The sequence below is a fragment of the Vulpes vulpes genome, chromosome 8, assembly GCF_048418805.1.
Source record: "Vulpes vulpes isolate BD-2025 chromosome 8, VulVul3, whole genome shotgun sequence".
Classification (NCBI taxonomy): Eukaryota; Metazoa; Chordata; class Mammalia; order Carnivora; family Canidae; genus Vulpes; species Vulpes vulpes.
The window spans coordinates 48,904,462-48,925,011 of NC_132787.1; the positions used below are offsets into that span (position 1 = coordinate 48,904,462).

General features: G+C 37.4%; 1 protein-coding gene across 1 annotated transcript in view; it reads left to right on the plus strand.

The window, feature by feature from the left end:
- The window catches only part of CAPZA1 (capping actin protein of muscle Z-line subunit alpha 1), a 51,917-nt gene that overhangs the window by 7,765 nt on the left and 23,602 nt on the right, over nucleotides 1–20,550 (plus strand). Inside the window, exon 2 of the mRNA XM_025983326.2 lies at nucleotides 18,176–18,239. Coding sequence (XP_025839111.1) covers nucleotides 18,176–18,239 — 64 coding nt within the window. The remainder of the gene's footprint in view (nucleotides 1–18,175; nucleotides 18,240–20,550) is intronic.

The window sequence follows — 20,550 nt, forward strand, 5'->3', positions numbered from 1 at the left end:
TAGATCTTTCATCCATTTTGAGTTTATCTTTGTGTATGGTGAAAGAGAGTGGTCTAGTTTCATTCTTCTGCATGTGGATGTCCAATTTCCCCAGCACCATTTATTGAAGAGACTGTCTTTCTTCCAATGGGTAGTCTTTCCTCCTTTATCGAATATTAGTTGACCATAAAGGTCAGGGTCCACTTCTGGGTTCTCTATTCTGTTCCATTGATCTATGTGTCTGTTTTTGTGCCAGTACCACACTGTCTTGATGACCACAGCTTTGTAGTACAACCTGAAATCTGGCATTGTGATGCCCCCAGCTATGGTTTTCTTTTTTAAAATTCCCCTGGCTATTCGGGGTCTTTTCTGATTCCACACAAATCTTAAAATAATTTGTTCTAACTCTCTGAAGAAAGTCCATGGTATTTTGATAGGGATTGCATTAAACAATCCCCTATTGTGTAAATTGCCCTGGGTAACATTGACATTTTCACAATATTAATTCTGCCAATCCATGAGCATGGAATATTTTTCCATCTCTTTGTGTCTTCCTCAATTTCTTTCAGAAGTGTTCTGTAGTTTTTAGGGTATAGATCCTTTACCTCTTTAGTTAGGTTTATTCCCAGGTATCTTATGCTTTTGGGTGCAATTGTAAATGGGATTGACTACTTAATTTCTCTTTCTTCAGTCTTATTGTTAGTGTATAGAAATGCCATTGATTTCTGGGCCTTGATTTTGTTTCCTGCCACGCTACCAAATTGCTGTATGAGTTCTAGCAATCTTGGGGTGGAGGCTTTTGGGTTTTCTATGTAGAGTATCATGTCATCGGCGAAGAGGGAGAGTTTGACTTCTTCTTTGCCAATTTGAATGCCTTTAATGTCTTTTTGTTGTCTGATTGCTGAGGCTAGGACTTCCAATACTATGTTGAATAGCAGTGGTGAGAGTGGACATCCCTGTCTTGTTCCTGATCTTAGGGGAAAGGCTCCCAGTGCTTCCCCATTGAGAATATTTGCTGTGGGCTTTTCGTAGATGGCTTTTAAGATGTTGAGGAAAGTTCCCTCTATCCCTACACTCTGAAGAGTTTTGATCAGGAATGGATGCTGTATTTTGTCAAATGCTTTCTCTGCATCTAATGAGAGGATCATATGGTTCTTGGTTTTTCTCTTGCTGATATGATGAATCACATTGATTGTTTTACGAGTGTTGAAACAGCCTTGTGTCCCGGGGATAAATCCTACTTTCATGGTGAATAATTTTCTTAATGTGTTGTTGGATCCTATTGGCTAGTATCTTGTTGAGAATTTTTGCATCCATGTTCATCAGGGATATTGGTCTGTAATTCTCCTTTTTGGTGGGATCTTTGTCTGGTTTTGGAATTAAGGTGATGCTGGCCTCATAGAATGAATTTGGAAGTACTCCATCTCTTTCTATCTTTCCAAACAGCTTTAGTAGAATAGGTATGATTTCTTCTTTAAACGTTTGGTAGAATTCCCCTGGGAAGCCATCTGGCCCTGGACTCTGTGTCTTGGGAGGTTTTTGACGACTGCTTCAATTTCCTCCCTGGTTATTGGCCTGTTCAGGTTTTCTATTTCTTCCCGTTCCAGTTTTGGTAGTTTGTGGCTTTCCAGGAATGCGTCTATTTCTTCTAGATTGCCTAATTTATTGGCGTAGAGATGTTCATAATACTTTTTTAAAATCGTTTGTATTTCCTTGTTGTTGGTAGTGATCTCTCCTTTCTCATTCATGATTTTATTAATTTGAGTCTTCTCTCTCTTTCTTTTTAATAAGGTTGGCTAATGGTTTATTCTTACCCACTTTAATCCCTTGGAGTAGATGGTAGGTCGTAAATTTAAGATAGCCAACAATTCCACTAAAACAATGACACAACTCTATACAGCAGTCAAGTTTAATGCTGTAGTGATATAGATATTTCTATAGATACTGAAACATTGATGTTCTTTGGTTGTGACTACATTATAATTACTGCTAAATTAGCTTAGAACTCTTTTGAGTTTCTTCAGGTGTGCCATCTATAGTGTCTGAAACGTTTTATAACTCAGAGTACTGAGACACATGATATTGGAAATTTAATGGTCATAACAGTCCTCATGACAGGGCCAAGAGCACTGTCCTCTTAAGAATGTTACCATATAGCAGTACCTTGGAACATTATTGCCTACAGTAGAGTCACTGTTGTGCTACTTTACTTTTTTTTTTTTTTTAAGATTTTATATTTATTCATGAGAGACACACGCAGAGAGAGAGAGAGAGAGAGAGAGAGAGAGGGGCAGAGACATAGGCAGAGGGAGAAGCAGGCTCCATGCAGGGAGCCTGACGTGGGACTCCATCCTGGGACTCCGGGATTATGCCCTGGGCCAAAGGCAGACCCTAAACTGAGCCACCAAGGAATCCCCTGGTGTGCTACTTTCAAAAGCAGATTTCTGGGTTCTGTCCTAGACCAACTGAATCAGAATTTTAGAAGACCACTGCTGAGGAATCTATTTTTAGTAAACTTCGTAATTCCGTGCAACTTGAGAACCACTGTCCAAATCTTAGTCTTTTGCCTATTAGCTTGGAAACTTGATTGATTAGGATATTAAAACCAAATCTCCCAGGGAAAAAAAATTTTTTTTTAATATTTTCATTCATGAGAGACACAGAAAGAAAGAGAGAAAGGCAGAGACACAGGCAGAGGGAGAAGCAAGCTCCATGCAGGGAGCCTGATGTGGAACTTTATCTCTGGTCTCCAGGATCACGCCCTGAGCTGAAGGCAGCACTGAACCACTGAGCCATCCAGGCTGCCCTCTCAGGGACAAACTTACAGTAGCTAGACAAATGAAGCTAACATATAAGTAACGTAACTGGGGCACATGGGTGATGCAGTTGGCTAAGCATCTGTCTTCAGCTCAGGTCATGATCTCAGAGTCCTGGGATTGAATCCCACATTGAAATGCCTGCTTGGTGGGGAGCCTGCATCTCCCTCTCCCTCTGCAGTTCCCCCTGATTGTGCTCTTGCTCTCTCGCTCTCTCTCTCTCTCTGTCAAATAAATCTTTTTTTTTTTTTTTAAGTAGCTTAACTAATTTAATAAATACAGAAAAGACTAGAAACATTTTTCAGGTAGGTCAGGAACGTGGGAAATCAAGTTACAATTTTTTCACACTTTAAGCATGGAGTTGGAAGCAGGGAAGTTAATTATATAGTCTAACATTTTAATGACATTTTCCTCCTTAAAAGAGATATATACGCAACACCAAGACCATGGCAGATTTTGGGGCAGGGCACCCTTTAACTTTTAACAGCAGTGAACATTGTTTTTACATAGCTGGAAGGAAGCCTTTACTTATCAAAATTTTATGTATTACAGCTTCTGTAGTCCTTTGCCTCTTAAGACATCTTCATTCTTTAGTTGCTCAGGCCAGAAAATTTAGTGTCATCTTTGATTCCTGTTTCTTTCACAATCCACATATAGTCTATTAGGAAATCCTGTAGGCTCTGCCGTCAGAATACACCCAGAATTTGACTGTTTCTCACCAAACCTTTATTCCAAATACTCTGGAAGAAGCCACTGTGATTCCTCACCTAGGTTATGGCAAAAGTCTTCTCTGTGGTGTCCCTGCTGGTACTCTTGCTTCCTCCTCACCAGCCAGCAGGCTAGGCTGTTTTCAACACAGCACCCAGAATAATCTGGATAGGAAGTGTAAGTCAGAACATGTCACTTCTTTGCTCAAAATCATTGGCTTCTCATCTTCTTCAGAATAAAAGTTCTTACTCTGGCTACAAGTCTCTGTGTCTTTACCACTTACTTCTCTGACCTCATCTCCTACCTATTCTCTTTTGGTCTTCCCTGTTCTAGCCACACATTCTCACCCAAAAGGGTCTTTGCGTTTGCTCTGTACACTGGAGTTCTCTTCCTTCTATGTCCCTTCCTTCAACTCTTTAATCAGAAGTCGCCTTCCAGTGAAGTCTTCTCTGGTAACCCTGTATATTTCCAAATCCTAACATTTCATTGTCCACTGCCCTTCCTTTTTTTTTTTTTTTTTTAAATTCCTTAGCATTTATCAAATGGCTATCATACCATGTAGCTTATTTAGTATTAACCTGTTGTTTCTCCATTAGAACTTAAGCTCCACAAGTGTATGCACTGGTGAGTCTCCATTGCTTAAAACAGTGCCTGACACACAGTACACTGTTAGATATTTGTTGAATGAGTGAATGAAACTCACTATACTAGCATCTGTCTTGATTTCATAGCTAACTCTTTTTTTTTTTTTTTCATAGCTAACTCTTGAAGGACAGACTAATTTCCAAGTTTCGTGAAGCTGTATTGAGGACTCCAGTACTTCCATATTACTAACAGTTTAATTTTATTAACAGAGCTTCCCACTCAGAAACCTTCAGCGCTTCTCTGTTACCTACAGAATAAAATCTGACTTGATATTAGCATACCTACTACCATCTGACTCATCTCATTCTACTCTTATAATCTCCAGATAATACAAAACTGGTCTGCTTACAAAAGGCTGTTTTTTCTCCACCTTTGTCCTTCTTACTGCCCCCTCATTTGTAATGCCCTCTCCTTGTTCCCCCTACAATGTAAAGCACTTTGGAGAGCTCTGTTTAGACCCACTCTCCCCTTCCTTACAGTAGTCTTTCACTAACCCAGCGCATATCCATCTCCTTTTTCCTCTTTGGTTTTTTTACTCTGTATTTGCACTAGAAATTTGGCTTTGAATTACAGTTATTTTTAAATGATTGCTAGATATTTACTGAGAGCTATTATTTGTATAAATTATTTTGCTGACAGTGGTATACAAAAATTTGAAGTCAAGATGCTGACTGTATGTAATCTTTAAAAATAAACAGCTTGATGCCTAAGCCTTACCCTATATCTGTTACCTCAGAATTTCTGTGAGTGAAACCCAGGCATCCGTTTTTTTTAAAGTTCTCCAGAGTGTCCTAACATATAGCAAAAGTTCAGAACCATCAGTTTAAGGGAAAAGGCGATTTATTGGCTTCTTTCACTATTCTTTTTGTCTTTATCTTTAGTACTCATTTCAGGGCCTGGGACCCAGTAAAGTGTTTTGTTGTTGTTTTGAGTGAATAAACTGGTAGACACAAAGATCTGAACTGTAAAGAAAATATGTTACTCAGAATTCAGTAACATCTAGGCATTTGCTTGGGGGGAGGGAAAACTTAAGTATCTATGTGTAAGTCTGTCTCATGTTACCTCTTTAGATTCTTAAAGCAGTCCTAGATTTGCGCACATATTTTACCCACAGATGAAGAAACTAAGACCCAAGCAATTAAATGATAAAATTGGCATGTGAAACCACGTCTGACTCCCAGAGGTTTTAAAGAAAAGATAAAATTGGTAAAAAGATGTACCTTTAACTTAGAATGCCATAACAGGCCAGATATGCATTAGGTCTTAAACTCAAAAGCTTCCTGTTTTCCACTGCTTTTGTTTCCATGCAGCAAAGGTTCTTACCACCAGACTCTGCCTTTTGAACTTTGGTCATTGCTCTCAGGCATCTGTATGTCACAGTGTTTGGTGTGGATTTTTCCTTAGTTTCTTAACTTGGTCTTCCTAATTCTAAAACAGTGCACTTTGTATATCTGGCACTTAGAATACTTTAGCTATCTGCCCAGTCACCTAGGATAGGGGGTGAAAGTGTGTATTATTTTAACACGTGTAAGCTTCTAAGCAACAAGTTGCTCATGTGATCTTTTCAGTCATTTTTATCTTTTTTTCTCATTAGAACATATCTCAGACTTTTTTACTTCCTCAGTTCTTGATATAGACATTTAGATCCTCTAATTAAAACAAATAGGGTCTTCTACCTCCTTCCATATGAATATCTATCCTATTTTTGATTTAAGGTAAGACTTTTTTTAATCTTCACTGAGGTTGAGCCAGTACTTAATTTTTTTTTCTGTTCAATAGTAGATGTCTTAAGGCTTACTACTGACTTTGAACTTCTAACACGTAAGATGTATTCTTGGAAATCTTTTTACCAACATGCTGAGATTTTGTATTAGGAGAATCTAGAATAAGAACAAAGAGATGATTTCCTTCTAACTTGGTGCATAGAGAAGTTAAAAGGAGTAGTTGGGAAAGATTAACTAGAAAATAAAATAGACAAGAGCTGGGGCACCTGGGTAAGCTTAGTGGTTGAGCATCTGCCTCTGGCTCAGGTCATGTTCCTGGGATCGAGTTCCACATCAGGCTCCCCTCAGGGAGTCTGCTTCCCCTCTGCCTATGTCTCTGCCTTTCTGTCTCTCTCATGAATAAATAAGTAAAGTCTTTAAATAAATAATTAAACTAAATAGACAAGAGATGATTTTTTAGTTCTTGTTTTATGCTTAAGTATGTCATGTTTATATACTATTATACTAGGTGACATACAATGATGACCTGTTAAAAAATTATTCTGACACTTGTTAAAATAAGACTTTATTCAATATTTTTTCATTAGGGGAGAGAGCTAGACCTCAGCTCCAAATGAGGCAAAGACAGCTGGGGATTTATAGCCATCAAGCAGAGTGAGGGGTTCAGTGGATAGAAAATTATTAAGAGGACACATCAAGGGTAGAGGGACTCTTGCTGAACAGATTTTTCTTTTTTTTTTTTTTTTTTGCTAAACAGATCTAATAGGATTCTTACTAAAGGCAGATTGAGGACTTACAAATCAAAGGTGGGGGATAAGGAACTTGATCACATATCAAAAGTGGGAGAATTTTCACTAAACTAAGAATTCTTGTTAGGACTGGGTTAGGTAGGCCATAGATAGGATGGAGCCAAGATGGGCCTACCTAAGAGGGCTCAGAGGACCCTGACAAACATTTGGTCAAGGAGAGACTTTGGTACTCCATGTATGTTATATAATTACTATAATAAATTTTCAAGCAGTTATTCTCTAGAGTTGATTGAAGTTTTCAAAATGAAATTGCTGGGAGCATCTTTTTGCTAGATGAGATGCTGCCCAATTCATGAATCATTTAATAAAGCCAATTAGATCTTCCATGAATGAATGAGTGAATGAAATTGCTCTACTTAAAACAAACATGCCTGCTTTCCCTACCTATTGTCTATATCTGACAAAACTTATAATTGGTTGCTAATAAAGAAAACAGTTTCTAAGAACTACTTTAGCATGGCTTTTAGAAGAGTAAACAAAGCAAATTACTTGAAACTGCCATCATTTGTTTTTTGCGAAATTGATCCTAATTTAAGACATATGTTTTATGCTTTTAAGTGTTTGCCCTTACTGATAAGGATAATAAACTATATACAGCTAAATTTTTATTTTTGAGTGCATTCTGGGTCTCTACAATGTCTCTAGTTCTAAATTAGGAAAATAATATTTATTTGAAATTTTAAAAAACAGCTAACAGTAAGCTCTTTAATGAAACCAATATTCCATTTGGTCCTAGAGATCTCTGAAAACATATTTTTTTTTCCTAGAATTAGAACCCCAAATTAAACTCTGACTAGCCTTTCAGAACCCTCAGCTATAAGGGATTTTGTTTATTTGATAAAGGCACTGAAACTGGAATTCTAGAGCTTTGATACTATCATAAATACATGTCAACAGCTTGGAACTTGCCTATTAATTATTGCCCCAGACAGTTTATCGTTGATAGACCGAAAGCTTTAGAATGAGATGAAAAAATGAACCACATTGAGGCAAGGTACGTTTAAAAAAAAAATTCATTCTTGTCAAAATAACATGATGAGGGGCGAGTTGCCCTGGGTGGCTCAGTTTGTTAAATGTCTACCTTCAGCTCAGGGCACCATCCTGGATTCCTAGGATCAAGGCCGAATCCATTGGGGCTCCCTGCTCAGCAGGGAGTCTGCTTCTCCTTCTCCCTCTGGATATTTAAAATACAGTTTTTAATAGATGTAATGTTGAAATATGTGGAGTTATTAAAAGATTAATAAGCTAAAAACCTAAGTTTTATAGATTTTCTAAATGTCTTTTAATACATTTTCTAAAGTTTATTAAAATATAATATATGAAAATTAACAAAATTAAGCAGTTTCTGGGGAACAGTAAGGTATATTACTTTCTCAGTTTGATGTTTCAACTTTCAGTACACATATTAGTAACGTAATAATGAAATTTTGAACCTTGCAAGGATTAGGTATTTTTATTTCCCCCTTTTGGAGAGGTGAAAAGACAAGGAGAATGGGAGGAAACTGAAATCTAGGAATACTTTTATAGATTCTAAATTCCCCCTTTAGGGATCCCTGGGTGGCGCAGCGGTTTGGCACCTGCCTTTGGCCCAGGGCACGATCCTGGAGACCTGGGATCGAATCCCACATCGGGCTCCCGGTGCATGGAGCCTGCTTCTCCCTCTGCCTGTGTCTCTGACTCTCTCTCTCTCTCTCTCTCTCTCTGTGACTATGATAAATAAATAAATAGAAAAAAAAATTAAAAAAAATAAATTGCCCCTTTATAGGTTAGAAACATAATATAGAAGATTCCATGAACTTAACATTATTGGAGTATTTAAGCATATGAAGGACTGGAATTGTGTATAAGACTTGGGTATTTTCCGTTTAAAATATTTGTGCAGGCACCTGGCTGGCTCAGTCAGTGGATCATGGGACTCTTGACTTTGGCCCAGGTCATGATCTTGGGGTTGTGAGATGGATCCTCATGTCAGGCACCATACTGGGCATGGACCCTGCTTAAGATTCTCTTTCTCGCTTTCCCTCTGCCCCTCCCTTCCTCTGAAAAATAAATAAAAATAAAAATTTGTTAAAAACTTAAACTATATACATGGTGGCATGCCCAGCTGGCTCAGCTGGTGGAGTGTGTGACTGTTGATCTCTGGGTTGCAGGTTCAAGCTCCCCATTGGGTGTTGAGATTAGTTAAAAAATATATATTTTTAAAAATAAAACCTAGGTGGAATTATTATCTTTCACTGCAGATGAATGCTATGTGCAGTGAAACTTACTTTATGGAATAGGGATTTATTTTAAAAGCCTTGTTTTAAAAGCCTTATTTAAAAGCCTTGTTAACAGTTAAGTTTTTGTTCAACTAGAACCTCCATACCAGTGATTCTCAACTAGGCTGGGGATGACATGCCTCCCCTCTATGGGATATACCTGCTTTCAACTTTCTTCCCCCACCCCAGTCTTAAGAATGACTGACACAGGGACGCCTGGGTGTCTCAGTGCTTGGGTGTCTGCCTTCAGCTCAGGGCATGATCCCGAGGTCCAGGATCCAGTCCCACATTCAGCTCACTGCAAGGAGCCTACTTTTCCCCTCTGCCTGTGTCTCTGCCTCTCTCTGTGTGTCTCTCGTGAATAAATAAAATAAAATCTTTAAAAAGAATGACTGACTAAATCAGTTTTTAGAAGTATCATCCCTCATCTGTAGTGCAGCAAAAATATTTTTGCAGTCACTACTTAGCCATTTCTCTTTCCCCTTTTACTTCTGCCACTGATTTTGTTTACCTCTACCAAATGTCATCGTTTTCACCCAGTTTTGAAGCTAGATAATATTGATTTTTGAAGTTATTATTTCATTGTGTTTATCCCTTCCAACTTTTTTTTCAATTACAGCTTTTATAAGCAAAGTTTTGACTCAATTCCTGGTTTTAAAAAAGAAATTCTAAAAGGACTAGGCTAAATCCATGTGATACTATGCTAAAGATAATCCTCCTGAATTTTAATACTTGTTGCTACTGCATAGTATAGGTGATTGTCCAGTTCCAGGTCCACCACTATACAAGTATGTGACCTTATACAAGGCACTTACACTCTCTGAACTTATTCCTTTTATAGTGGGGATAATAATAATTCCTTGCCTGTCTGCTTATACAAGCTGTTTTAAGATCAAAGAAAAACTGGTTATGAAAGAGTTTTGTAAACAATAAAATAGTAGTCATTCATTTACATTCCTAGCATGTGCCAGGTCTCAGTTCTGGGTATACAGCAAGGAACAAACATAATGAGTTCTTATGTTCTGTGCCAGGGTTTGGCAAATCTGATCCACTGCATGTTTTATATAGACTATAAGCTAATGGTTTTTGAATGGTTGGGGGGGAAATCAGAAGAAAAATATTTCATGACTTCTGAAAGTTAACATGACATACAAATTAGAGTATTCAAAATAATGTTTTAATTACCTCAGTGTCAGAGAGGGTGTGGAGGGTGTGCCTGAGTGGCTCAGTTGGGTAAGCATCTGCCTTCTGCTCAGGTCATTATCCCACAGTCCCATAATCGAACCCTGAGCCCCTTGCCCGGCTTCTTGCTCGGTGAGGAATCTACTTTTCCTTCTCCCTCTGCCACTCCCCCTGCTTGTGCTGTTTCTCTGTAAAATAAATAAAATCTTTTAAAAAATAATTAGTTCAGTGAGGGTAATCTTTTCACAATGTATATGTTTATTAAATCACATCGTAGACTTAAAATGTCTTACAACATTATTTGCCAATAATACCTCAATTAAAAATAAGTAAATAAATAAAACTTATTGGAACAAGTCTTGCTCATTTGTTTACATTTGGGACTGAGACCATGTGGCCCATGTAGCCCTAAAAAGTTCACTGTCTGGTGTTTTACATTAGCAGTTTGCTAACCTGTACTCTGTTCTTGGAATTCTTTTAGGAGTGTTGAGCAAGGAACATTATTAGTTTATTATTATTTTTTCTTTAGAAAGAGGGCAGAGGATGTGGGGGAGAGGGAGAGAAAATCTTAAGCAGGCTCCACGCTCAGCATTGAGCCCTATACGAGGCCTGAGATCATGACCTGAGCTGAGATCAAGAGTCCAGCACTTAACCAACTGAGCCACTCATGCATCCCTGTAGTTCAGTAGTGACAAGTTCCTTGAAGAAGCAAGTAAGTGGGGTAGAATTGTAAAGGGCGCAGAAAGTGTCATGGTTAATTTGTATATAGGAGTCAGGAAGTCAGAAGGTGACATTTGAACAGAGACTTGAAAGAAGAGAGATGCTCTGACAAAAGAGTTTCTGGCAAAAGGAACAAGAAATGCAATAGTCCTGAGGCAGGAGTATAGCTGTAAGGTCTAGTAACTAGATAGTAGAGGGTGAGGGAGCCAAAGTTTGAAGGGCCTTGGAGCAGATTTTAGATTTTTTTTTTTTTTTTTTAAGATTTTATGTAATTATTTGAGAGAGCAAGAAGGCCTGAGCTAGGGGGGAGGCAGCCTCCTCATTGAGCAGGGAGCCCAATATGGGGCTTGATCCCAAGACCCCGGGATCATGACGTGAGCTGAAGGAAGACAATCAACTGAGTCACTCAGGCGCTCCAGACTTTAGATTTTTATTGAGAATATATAAATGTAGCATTAAGATTTTAACTACTGTTTCAAGGTATTTTTATGGTATTGTTAGAGTGAGAGAGAAATCATCTTGCCACTTCAAAGTCTATTGTCAGACTGCCAAATACTAAGATTTATCTAATACTAAGTAGTCCACTGTTTTTAGTAACTCTTAGAAAATAACATGAGTATGGTTGACCATAACCATGTTTTGAGATACACCTTTGGCATTTAATAATGACTACATTGTTTTTCACCATTCATTTAGAATTTCACCCTTGCCGATACTTATGTCTTCAACTCTCACCAAGTTTCTGGTTTTTTTTTTTTTTTTTTTTTCTCACCAAGTTTCATTTAAAAATTGAGGGATGGGGCAGCCCCGGTGGCGCAGTGGTTTAGCGCCGCCTGCAGCCCGGGGCGTGATCCTGGAGACCCGGGATCAAGTCCCACATCATCCGTGCATGGGTCCTGCTTCTTCCTCTGCCTGTGTCTCTGCCTCTCTCTCTCTCTCTCTCTCTCTCTCTCTCTCTCTGTGTCTCTCATGAATAAATAAAAAAATCTTAAAAAAAAATTGGGGGATGTTTTCGTTTTTTAGGACATTTTTCCTATTCTTGGTATTCTCAGATTTATGGGGATTAATTGTTTTTCTAGCACTTTAATTATGTCTTCAGCACTTAAAGCTGGATTTACACACTACTACTTGAGATTCTCCCTTCCTCTGACTTTTGTGCTCTTTGTAAGCATTTTTTCCTTTAGAAAATGGAAGCAAGCTTTTAGTTTACTTTTTTCTTTGAATATCTTCCCTTCATTTAACCAATTAACTATCCTGTACTTTCTAGCATAAGGCACAGTGCAGCTAGGAAGTTAATAAGGCTAATAAGCTCATGGTCAAAAAGCATATGCAAGTATAACTTTAAAAAGCCTTCCTTGTTGCTTTTAGCATTTTACTCACTTCACTTTATCCTGTCCTGTAGCTTCCTTGACCCATTGCTTTCAGTTTTGATGTCACTCCAAAGCTTTTATCTTGTTTATGTCCTCTTTCACCTTTTTTAAAAGACTTTTTAATTTTTAAGTAATCTCTGTACCCAGTGTGGGGCTCAAATCCACAACCCCAAGATCAAGAGTTGCATGCTCTGCTGACTGAGCCAGCCAGGTGCCCCTGTCCTTAAAAACTTAATTTATTGGATAAGAGATGTTGGCATGCTTCTTTTGATTTTTAAAAATTTAAAAATTATCTTTAACATACAAGTAAGGAAGTAATGGGTGAGCTAAATAAGGGAATTAAGAAGTACAAACTTCCAGGAAAAAAAATTTCTGTTTATCATACAAGTAATTTATATTCCTTGTATAACTTTTTGAACCTAGAGATAAGCCAATAAAGGAAAGAAAAATAACTTGTAATACCAGAGGAAGTCCTAATTAAAATTAGTAGTTATACTTGTATGTAAATATATTTACTTTTAATACAACAGGGATATATCATTGTGTGAACTTTTTTCACTTAACAGCATATGATAAACATCAAACCTACATTAGCAGAGAGAATGCTTCTCAGACTTTTTTGCTCTCAGGACCCCTTTATACTCTTAGGAATCAAGTTTTATTTACATAGCTTGTGTCTACTTAATAGATATTAAAACAAGAGATTTTTAAAGCATTAATTCATTTAAAACCATAATTAGTTAAAAAAACATAATTAGTATATGTTAACATAAATGATTGGTATTTTGTTTTTAAAACAAAAACTTTATTTTCGGGCAGCCTGAGTGGCTCAGCGCTTTAGCGCCACCTTTGGCCCGGGGTATGATCCTGAAGACCCAGGATCGAGTCCCATATCAGGCTCCCTGCATGGAACCTGCTTCTCCCTCTGCCTGTGTCTCTGCCTGTCTCTCTCTATTTCTCTCATGAATAAATAAATAAAATCTTAAAAACAACAACAACAACTTTATTTTCCAAAACAAAAAAAAATTAGAAAAGTAGCACTATTTTACATTTTGCATATCTTTTAAATATCTGTATTCAGTTTCTTGTGCTGTGTTATCTTAGTTTGTACGTATTGTTTTCTCTGACTGGAATGCCGTCCTTAGTATTTACTCATCCTTCAGTCTGTCTCAAACCTCACCGTATCAAAGGCCATCCCATCAACCCTCCTTGTACACATATGTAGAGTTGATTACATTTTCTTGGTGCCTCACTGTGGCCTTTAATACTTGCTTGCTGTATTATGATCTATGTGTGAGGTCCTTGAGGACAGTGACAATCTTATTCAATCTTTAATCTTTATTTACTCTTAACTTCTCTTTCTAGATACTCAGGAAATGTTTGTTAAATGGATGAATTATTATTATTATTATTATTTTTATTTTTATTTTTAAAGATTTTATTTATTCATCCATGAGAGACACACAGAGAGAGGCAGAGACACAGGTAGAGGGAGAAGCAGGCTTCCGTGCAGGGAGCCCGATGTGGGACTCGATCTCCGGTCTCCAGGATCACGTCCTGGCTGAAGGTGGCACTAAACTGCTGAGCCACCCGGGCTGCCCCTGAATTATTATTTTCTTTAACATGCATTGTTTAGTTCATTGATTATCCAGATGACTGTTCTTTTGATTAAGCTAAGTCCATCAGGTTTTATAACTTTCTTTTTTTTATTTTATTTTATTATTTTATTTTATTTATTTTATTTTTTTTATTTTTTAATTTTTTTTTTATTTATGATAGTCACAGAGAGAGAGAGAGAGAGGCAGGGACACAGGCGGAGGGAGAAGCAGGCTCCATGCACCGGGAGCCCGATGTGGGATTCGATCCCGGGTCTCCAGGATTGCACCCTGGGCCAAAGGCAGGCGCCAAACCGCTGCGCCACCCAGGGATCCCTATAACCTTCTTTTTAAGAGTGAGGCGGGGGGAGAGAGAATCTTAAGCAGGTTCCATTCCCTGGAGCCTGACGTGGCCTCAGTCTCACAAACAAGAGATCATACATAGCATAAGCCAAAATCAAGAGTTAGAGATGCTTAACCAGATGAGCCACCCAGGAGCCCCAGATTTTGTAACTTTTGAAAATTTGGGGATAACTTCAAGAATAGTATCTTGAATTTTCAGTTTGATAACTTTTACCATTACCTATTCAAACAGTTTGTTACATATGTAGTTGTAAAATACGGCTGTAATTTTACTTTTCTTAGGGAATATTCTTTTTGAGTTACATATGAATATATTTTTGGACACTTAAATTTTCTTGACTGAAGGGAGTTTCGCGATTATGTAAGGGTTTATGGAAATGCACCTTGACAGAATGGGATACACTATAGCCACTCAGCAGATTTACCACAAATAGACTAAAAAATAGATTTACTCTCAGAGTAGGCTTACTAATTTCTTGAGTGATTGACAACAACAGTTGATGAGGACAGAAATATGATTAACTGAACATGCCAATGCAAATATCCACAGTTGGCTTTCCATATGGGAACTGCTGTAGTATGATTTTCATGAGTTGAGCAGCATTTCTTGTTTCCTAATTAGAACTGCTCTTTTTATTGTTGCTTCAGTTAATGTAGGAGCTTTATGGACTATTCTTCTTCATCCCTGCCAGTTTTCATCTCAGAAAAATAATACATTATCTGTAATTACCCTGTCATGGCAGGGTTCTCAAACTTTATGTACATAAGAATATTCTAAGGTTTTTGTGGTATGGTTTCCTCATCTCTGCTTCCACAGTCCACATACAGGTTTTGTTTCCTAAGTCTTAAAAAATCAGGTAGAGTTTTGTAGCTCAAAGAAATTTTGCGGATCTTCTCATTGTTTTTAGGAGTTGGATTATAATGAGGAAATTCAGGACCAAAAAAGATTAGTAATGTTTCTAGAATTATAAATCTGGTTAGTGGGCAGCCTGGTTGGCTCAGCAGTTTAGCGCTGCCTTCAGCCCAGGGCTTGAGCCTGGAGACCCGGGATCAAGTCCCACATCGGGCTCCCTGCTGAAGCCTGCTTTTCCCTCTGCCTGTGTCTCTGCCTCTTCTGTGTGTGTGTCTCTCATGAATAAATAAATAAAATATTTTTAAAAACTTAAAAAAAATAAAAATAAATAAATCTGGTTAGTTAATGGACTGACACAGCCAGTAATTAGAATCCAGGTTTTCCAGTCTACCTTGCTCCATCAGTCAGTAGGTCTTTCCTGACTAAAGAGATAAGTTTGTCCATGGAACAGCTTTTCTTTTATTTTTCTTAGAATAAGAGTGAAGTCATACAAGATCTGTATAAACCTAAAGTTGTAAAGTATTTTTCATCTTCTAATTCTCTTCTCAGTTTCCAGCCTTTTCTTTTATTTTTTTTTTCAAAAAAAAATTTTTTTTAAGATTTTATTTATTCATGAAAGACAGAGAGAGAGAGGAACAGACACAGGTAGTGAGAGAAGCAGAGAGAGAGAGAGAGAGAGAGGAACAAACACAGGTAGTGAGAGAAGCAGGCTCCATGCAAGGAGCCTGACATGGGACTTGATCCCCTCTGGGATCACAGCCTGGGCTGAAGGTGGCACTAAACCGCTGAGCCACCTGGGCTGCCCATCCAGCCTTATTTTCAAATGACTCTTGAGAGGGGTTTTTTTTGCTTAAGAATGGTTTGACTTTAGGGCACCTGGGTGGCTCAGTTGACTAAGTGTCCAACTCTTGGTTTTGACTCAGGCTGTGATCTCGCGGCTGTGGGATTGAGCCCTTCAGAGGGCTCTGCTAAGTGCAGTCTTTCAGGTTCTCTCTCCCTCTCACTCACTGTCTCTCAAATAAATAAAATCTAAAAAAAAAAAAAAAAAAAAAAAAAAGAATGGTTTAACTTTGATGGTAGCCTTATTTGATTGTGTCAGCCAGAACTTAAAACTGAAGGAAATGAAGGGGTCAACAGAGGATGCCTATTTGGAAAGCAGGGCTCAGTTTATTGGTAAATATATCATGTTCCTCTTTGCCCCTCATCAATGAGTTGAATAATCTTCATACTCATTATCACATCAAAAATTAGGGAATTTTCAACATTCTTTGTGTCACAGTGTGTTAGAATTATACTGCAAGACTCATTTGAGGTCAGACCTATTGCTAACAACATAATTATATATGTATATTGCTGAATGATACCCCAAATTATTTTTTCTTTTAAATAGGTTTGTATATTCTTTGTGGTTCACATTTGATTTGATGAGAGTTAAGAGAGTAAATTATATGGCAGACTGAGCACATGGTTTCACCTCACCTTTTGTGCCAAACCTTATTATGATGAAAAGAGTAGGGAAAAATAGAATAAGGGGAGAAATGAACTAGTGAGTGTTTAAAAAATTAGAGCACCATCATTGGACCAGAATTTTTTAGCAATTCTTCATAGAAAGAAAGCAGAATGGTAACTATATGGGGGGCAAAAGTAAGATCAGAAGAAATCATAACCCAAAATACATCAAAGAAAACTGTTAACAGAAGTAGGTGCCATTTGGAGGAACTCCATTTAAGGAGGAAGAAGGAAAGGACTCAGAACAATTTTGATGTAGATTAATTGGGGAACTGTTCTGTAAGCTAACTGTACCACTTGGCTCCTCTTTTCTCTCCCATTTGGCCTAAACCACAGACAAAAATGCATTTGTCCTCAGAATACAGCATTGTGAATGAGCACTGAGAACAGAGTCAGAGCAATTTCCCAGGTAGCCTCTGGTCCTTATGAGGCTCCCTCAGAAATTAATCTGCTCATAACCACTCCTAATACCCAGCAGCAATTCTACTTTTTCTCTCCCCTGCAATCACTAGAGACAAACTGCAGGTAAACAGAACAGGCAAGCTAAATTAAATTCGAGTAGCAACACCAAAACACCAAATGTCTTCCATTTGGTGTTCTGTTTCCATTTGTGGAAAACCAGTACTAAAAAGCTCCAAACTCAAAAAGTAGATCTAAAGTCTTAGGAAACAGACTATTGAGCAAAACTTTAAAGTCAGTATATAGTTAATACCTTCAAGGAGACTCAAGAGATTATTATACACACAAAAATAAAAATCTTGGCAATTAAAAATAGAATGGTTACAATAATTATCTGAATAGCAAAGTAGACATAAATGAAGACATTTTAGTGAATTGAAAAAATGGGGCTCTGAGGCCTTCTTCCCAAATAAAGTATATAATGACAAAAGATAAAAATATAGAAGAAAAAATGAGATATGCAGGTTAGATCCTAAGATTTCAATACCCATCTCTAATTAGGAGATCCAGAAATGTAGAAGGCATTAGGGGTCAGGAGATGGAGTTAGAAGGAAAAACAGAAAAAATATTGTCTATAGTACCTTCAGGACCTTTAGTACAGTGTTTAATATTTTAGGTGATAGAAGTCATCGTTGTCTTGTTTTTAAGATTAGGGATACTGCTTGCATTATTGCATCATTACTAGGTATGCTGTAGGATTTGGGTAGATAAATCCTTTTTCAAGTTCAAGAAGTTTATGCCTACCCAAAATTAGTGGTTTTGTTGCTTTATGATATTTGAGTGTTGAATTTTTTTTTCCAGCATGAGTTAAGAGAATCACAAGGGTTTGCTCCTTTATACTGATATATTAATATTGAACCATCATTGCATTGGGATAAACACTATAAATGCAACTTGGTATCCTACCAATTTACTGATATATTTGCTTAAATGCTTTCTTTTGTGACTAGTATATTTTGACCAAAAACTGATTATTCAACTTTTTAAAGAAAAAAACTTAATCAGAGCAGCATGGCTATCCCTGAATCCTATATTGATGATAAAAGCTTTGAGATGTTTGTGAAAAACTCTGAAGGCTTCTAAACAGTAAAGATTTAAACAGGAAGTATTAAGGAATGTGATCAAATTTTTGTAATCTGTTAATTCCTTCTCCTTTTATATATTATTTTATTTATTTCTCTTTAGGTACGCATAGCTGCTAAATTCATCACTCATGCACCCCCAGGAGAATTTAATGAAGTGTTCAATGGTGAGTTAACATTAGTATTTTAAGCTCTCCTAAATTACATATAAGCTATCTCTTTTAACCTTACAGCACATTATAACTATAGCTAAGGAAATCACAATTCAAACAGGCTAAAATAACTTATCCAGTGTGACTTAGCTAGTTAAATGTCAGCAAGGATTCAAGGACTGAGTCAAAAGCAAATTCTTAACCCATAAACTATATACCTATCTTATGCGAGAAAAGATTTGAAGTAGTTTAATATGCATAAGTACAGAAGCAATACTAAATTGTTTCCATAGTTTTATATCTATCATTATAAACCATAGCTTAAGCTTCTTCAGTACTTTCACTCAAGACATATCCCTAGGATATATAGGACACTTTCTAGAGTCATTGGGGTTAAACTGACTGCATCTGGGAACTTTGTTATATATACAGCTTCCAGCATTAACAACTTATTAAGATTTCTCATTTAGGGCAGCCTGGGTAGCTCAGCGTTTAGCGACGCCTGATTCAGCTCAGGGCATGATCCTGGAGACCTGGGATCGAGTCCCACTTCAGGCTGCTTGCATGGAGCCTGCTTCTCCCTCTGCTTGTGTCTCTGCTTCTCTCTGTCTCTGTCTCTCATGAACAAATGAATAAATCTTTAAAAAAAAAAGATTGGAGGTGAAGTTGGGTAATCTGTTTTTATCAAGTTCAATTCTGAGTCACAGCCAGTTTGGGAACTGCTATTCCAATACATTTTGTGACCTTCTGTGTTATTCACTGGCTTAACGTATAGAATGAAAAATGTATGAGGCATCTTGAACTTATGATAAAGTCAGTCATTACAATCCCATTTTAAGTTGTTAAACTCATCATAAAGGTTTTTGTGCATCTTGACTCATTTGAGTAAACACGTATTTTGAAATTCTAGTTTTACATTAAATGGCTACCTACTTAAGAGGAACTATGTGGGGACACCTGGGTGGCTCAGTGGTTGAGCATCTGTCTTCAGCTCCGGGTGTGATCCTGGGGTCCTGGGATCAAGTCCCACATCAGGCTCCCTGCATGGAGCCTGCTTCTCCCTTTGCCTATGTGTCTGCTCCTCTCTCTCTGTGTCTCTCATGAATGAATAGATAAAATCCTTTAAAAAAAAAAAAGGCAATTATGTGATACTCATCTGTGCTTTGCCTAGAGCCCCATACATCATAGGATAATCAGTAATCTCCACTTACTAAAATTAATTATGTAGAGAAAAAGTAACCAGGAAAACATATAAATGTCTACTGTAAGGGGTAAATAATAGAATAGAAATAAATTCAGACATTCTTCCTTATAGACTTGTTTGTGGATTTTGAACACTAATATAATAGCAAGAGAAACAAATGCAGCCTTGTTTTCTCTAGTCTTTTTTCCATATCAACCAAATATAAATTTTCAACAACTAAGCCCTTAGGAAATTTTCCTTTGACTTGAACTTTATCCAGTTGATTAGCTCAGATAAATTCTTGTCTTAACAAAATTAATGGCCTTTGTAGTTAGAAGTCCCTTGTTTTATTTCTGACAACTGGATGTACTTTGCAGGAATATCATGAGAATAATTGATATGAAAGCATTAGATTAAGAATTGGCAAGCTACTAAAAAAAAAATTGGCAAGCTACTTGTAGCATGAGGGTTGGTTTTTATTGGCATGCTACACATTGGCCTCTGTCGGTCTCCTTTTTTTTGGAAGCCCTGAGTCCGTGGCCTTTGGCTTTTAATTAGTCTTCCCTATCGGAGTTAGTGCTTGGTAGTTTCTTTTATAACAAGGACCCTATTCCAAAAGAAGAGTGACTAGACTCTTGACACACAGCTTTTTAAAAGGATATACTTTTATATTAGATTCTTCATAGAAAAATATATTCAGTAATTTCACTGCCACTGACTGATTTTTCACAGTTTTCTTGGTCTGGTGTTAAAAAACTTCCCATTCTTAATCTCATTTCAAAAGATTCTTTAGGCCAGCCCGGGTGGCTCAGCGGTTTAGCACCGCCTTCCACCCAGGGCCTGATCCTGGAGACCCAGGATCGAGTCCCACGTCAGGCTCCCTGCATGGAGCCTGCTTCTCCCTCTGCCCGTCTCTCTGCCTCTCTCTCTCTCTCTCTGGGTCTCTCGTGAATAAATAAATAAATCTTAAAAAATAATAATAATAAAATAAAAGCTTCTTTAGATACAAAATTAAGAGTCCTAACTATAAGTCATGTTTTTCATTTGCTATGAAATTCTTTGAGAAGCTATTGTTATTGTGTCACAAATAATTACATGCAAATCTATTAGCATCTGTTCATTTGCATTTTTAGGATTTCTGTG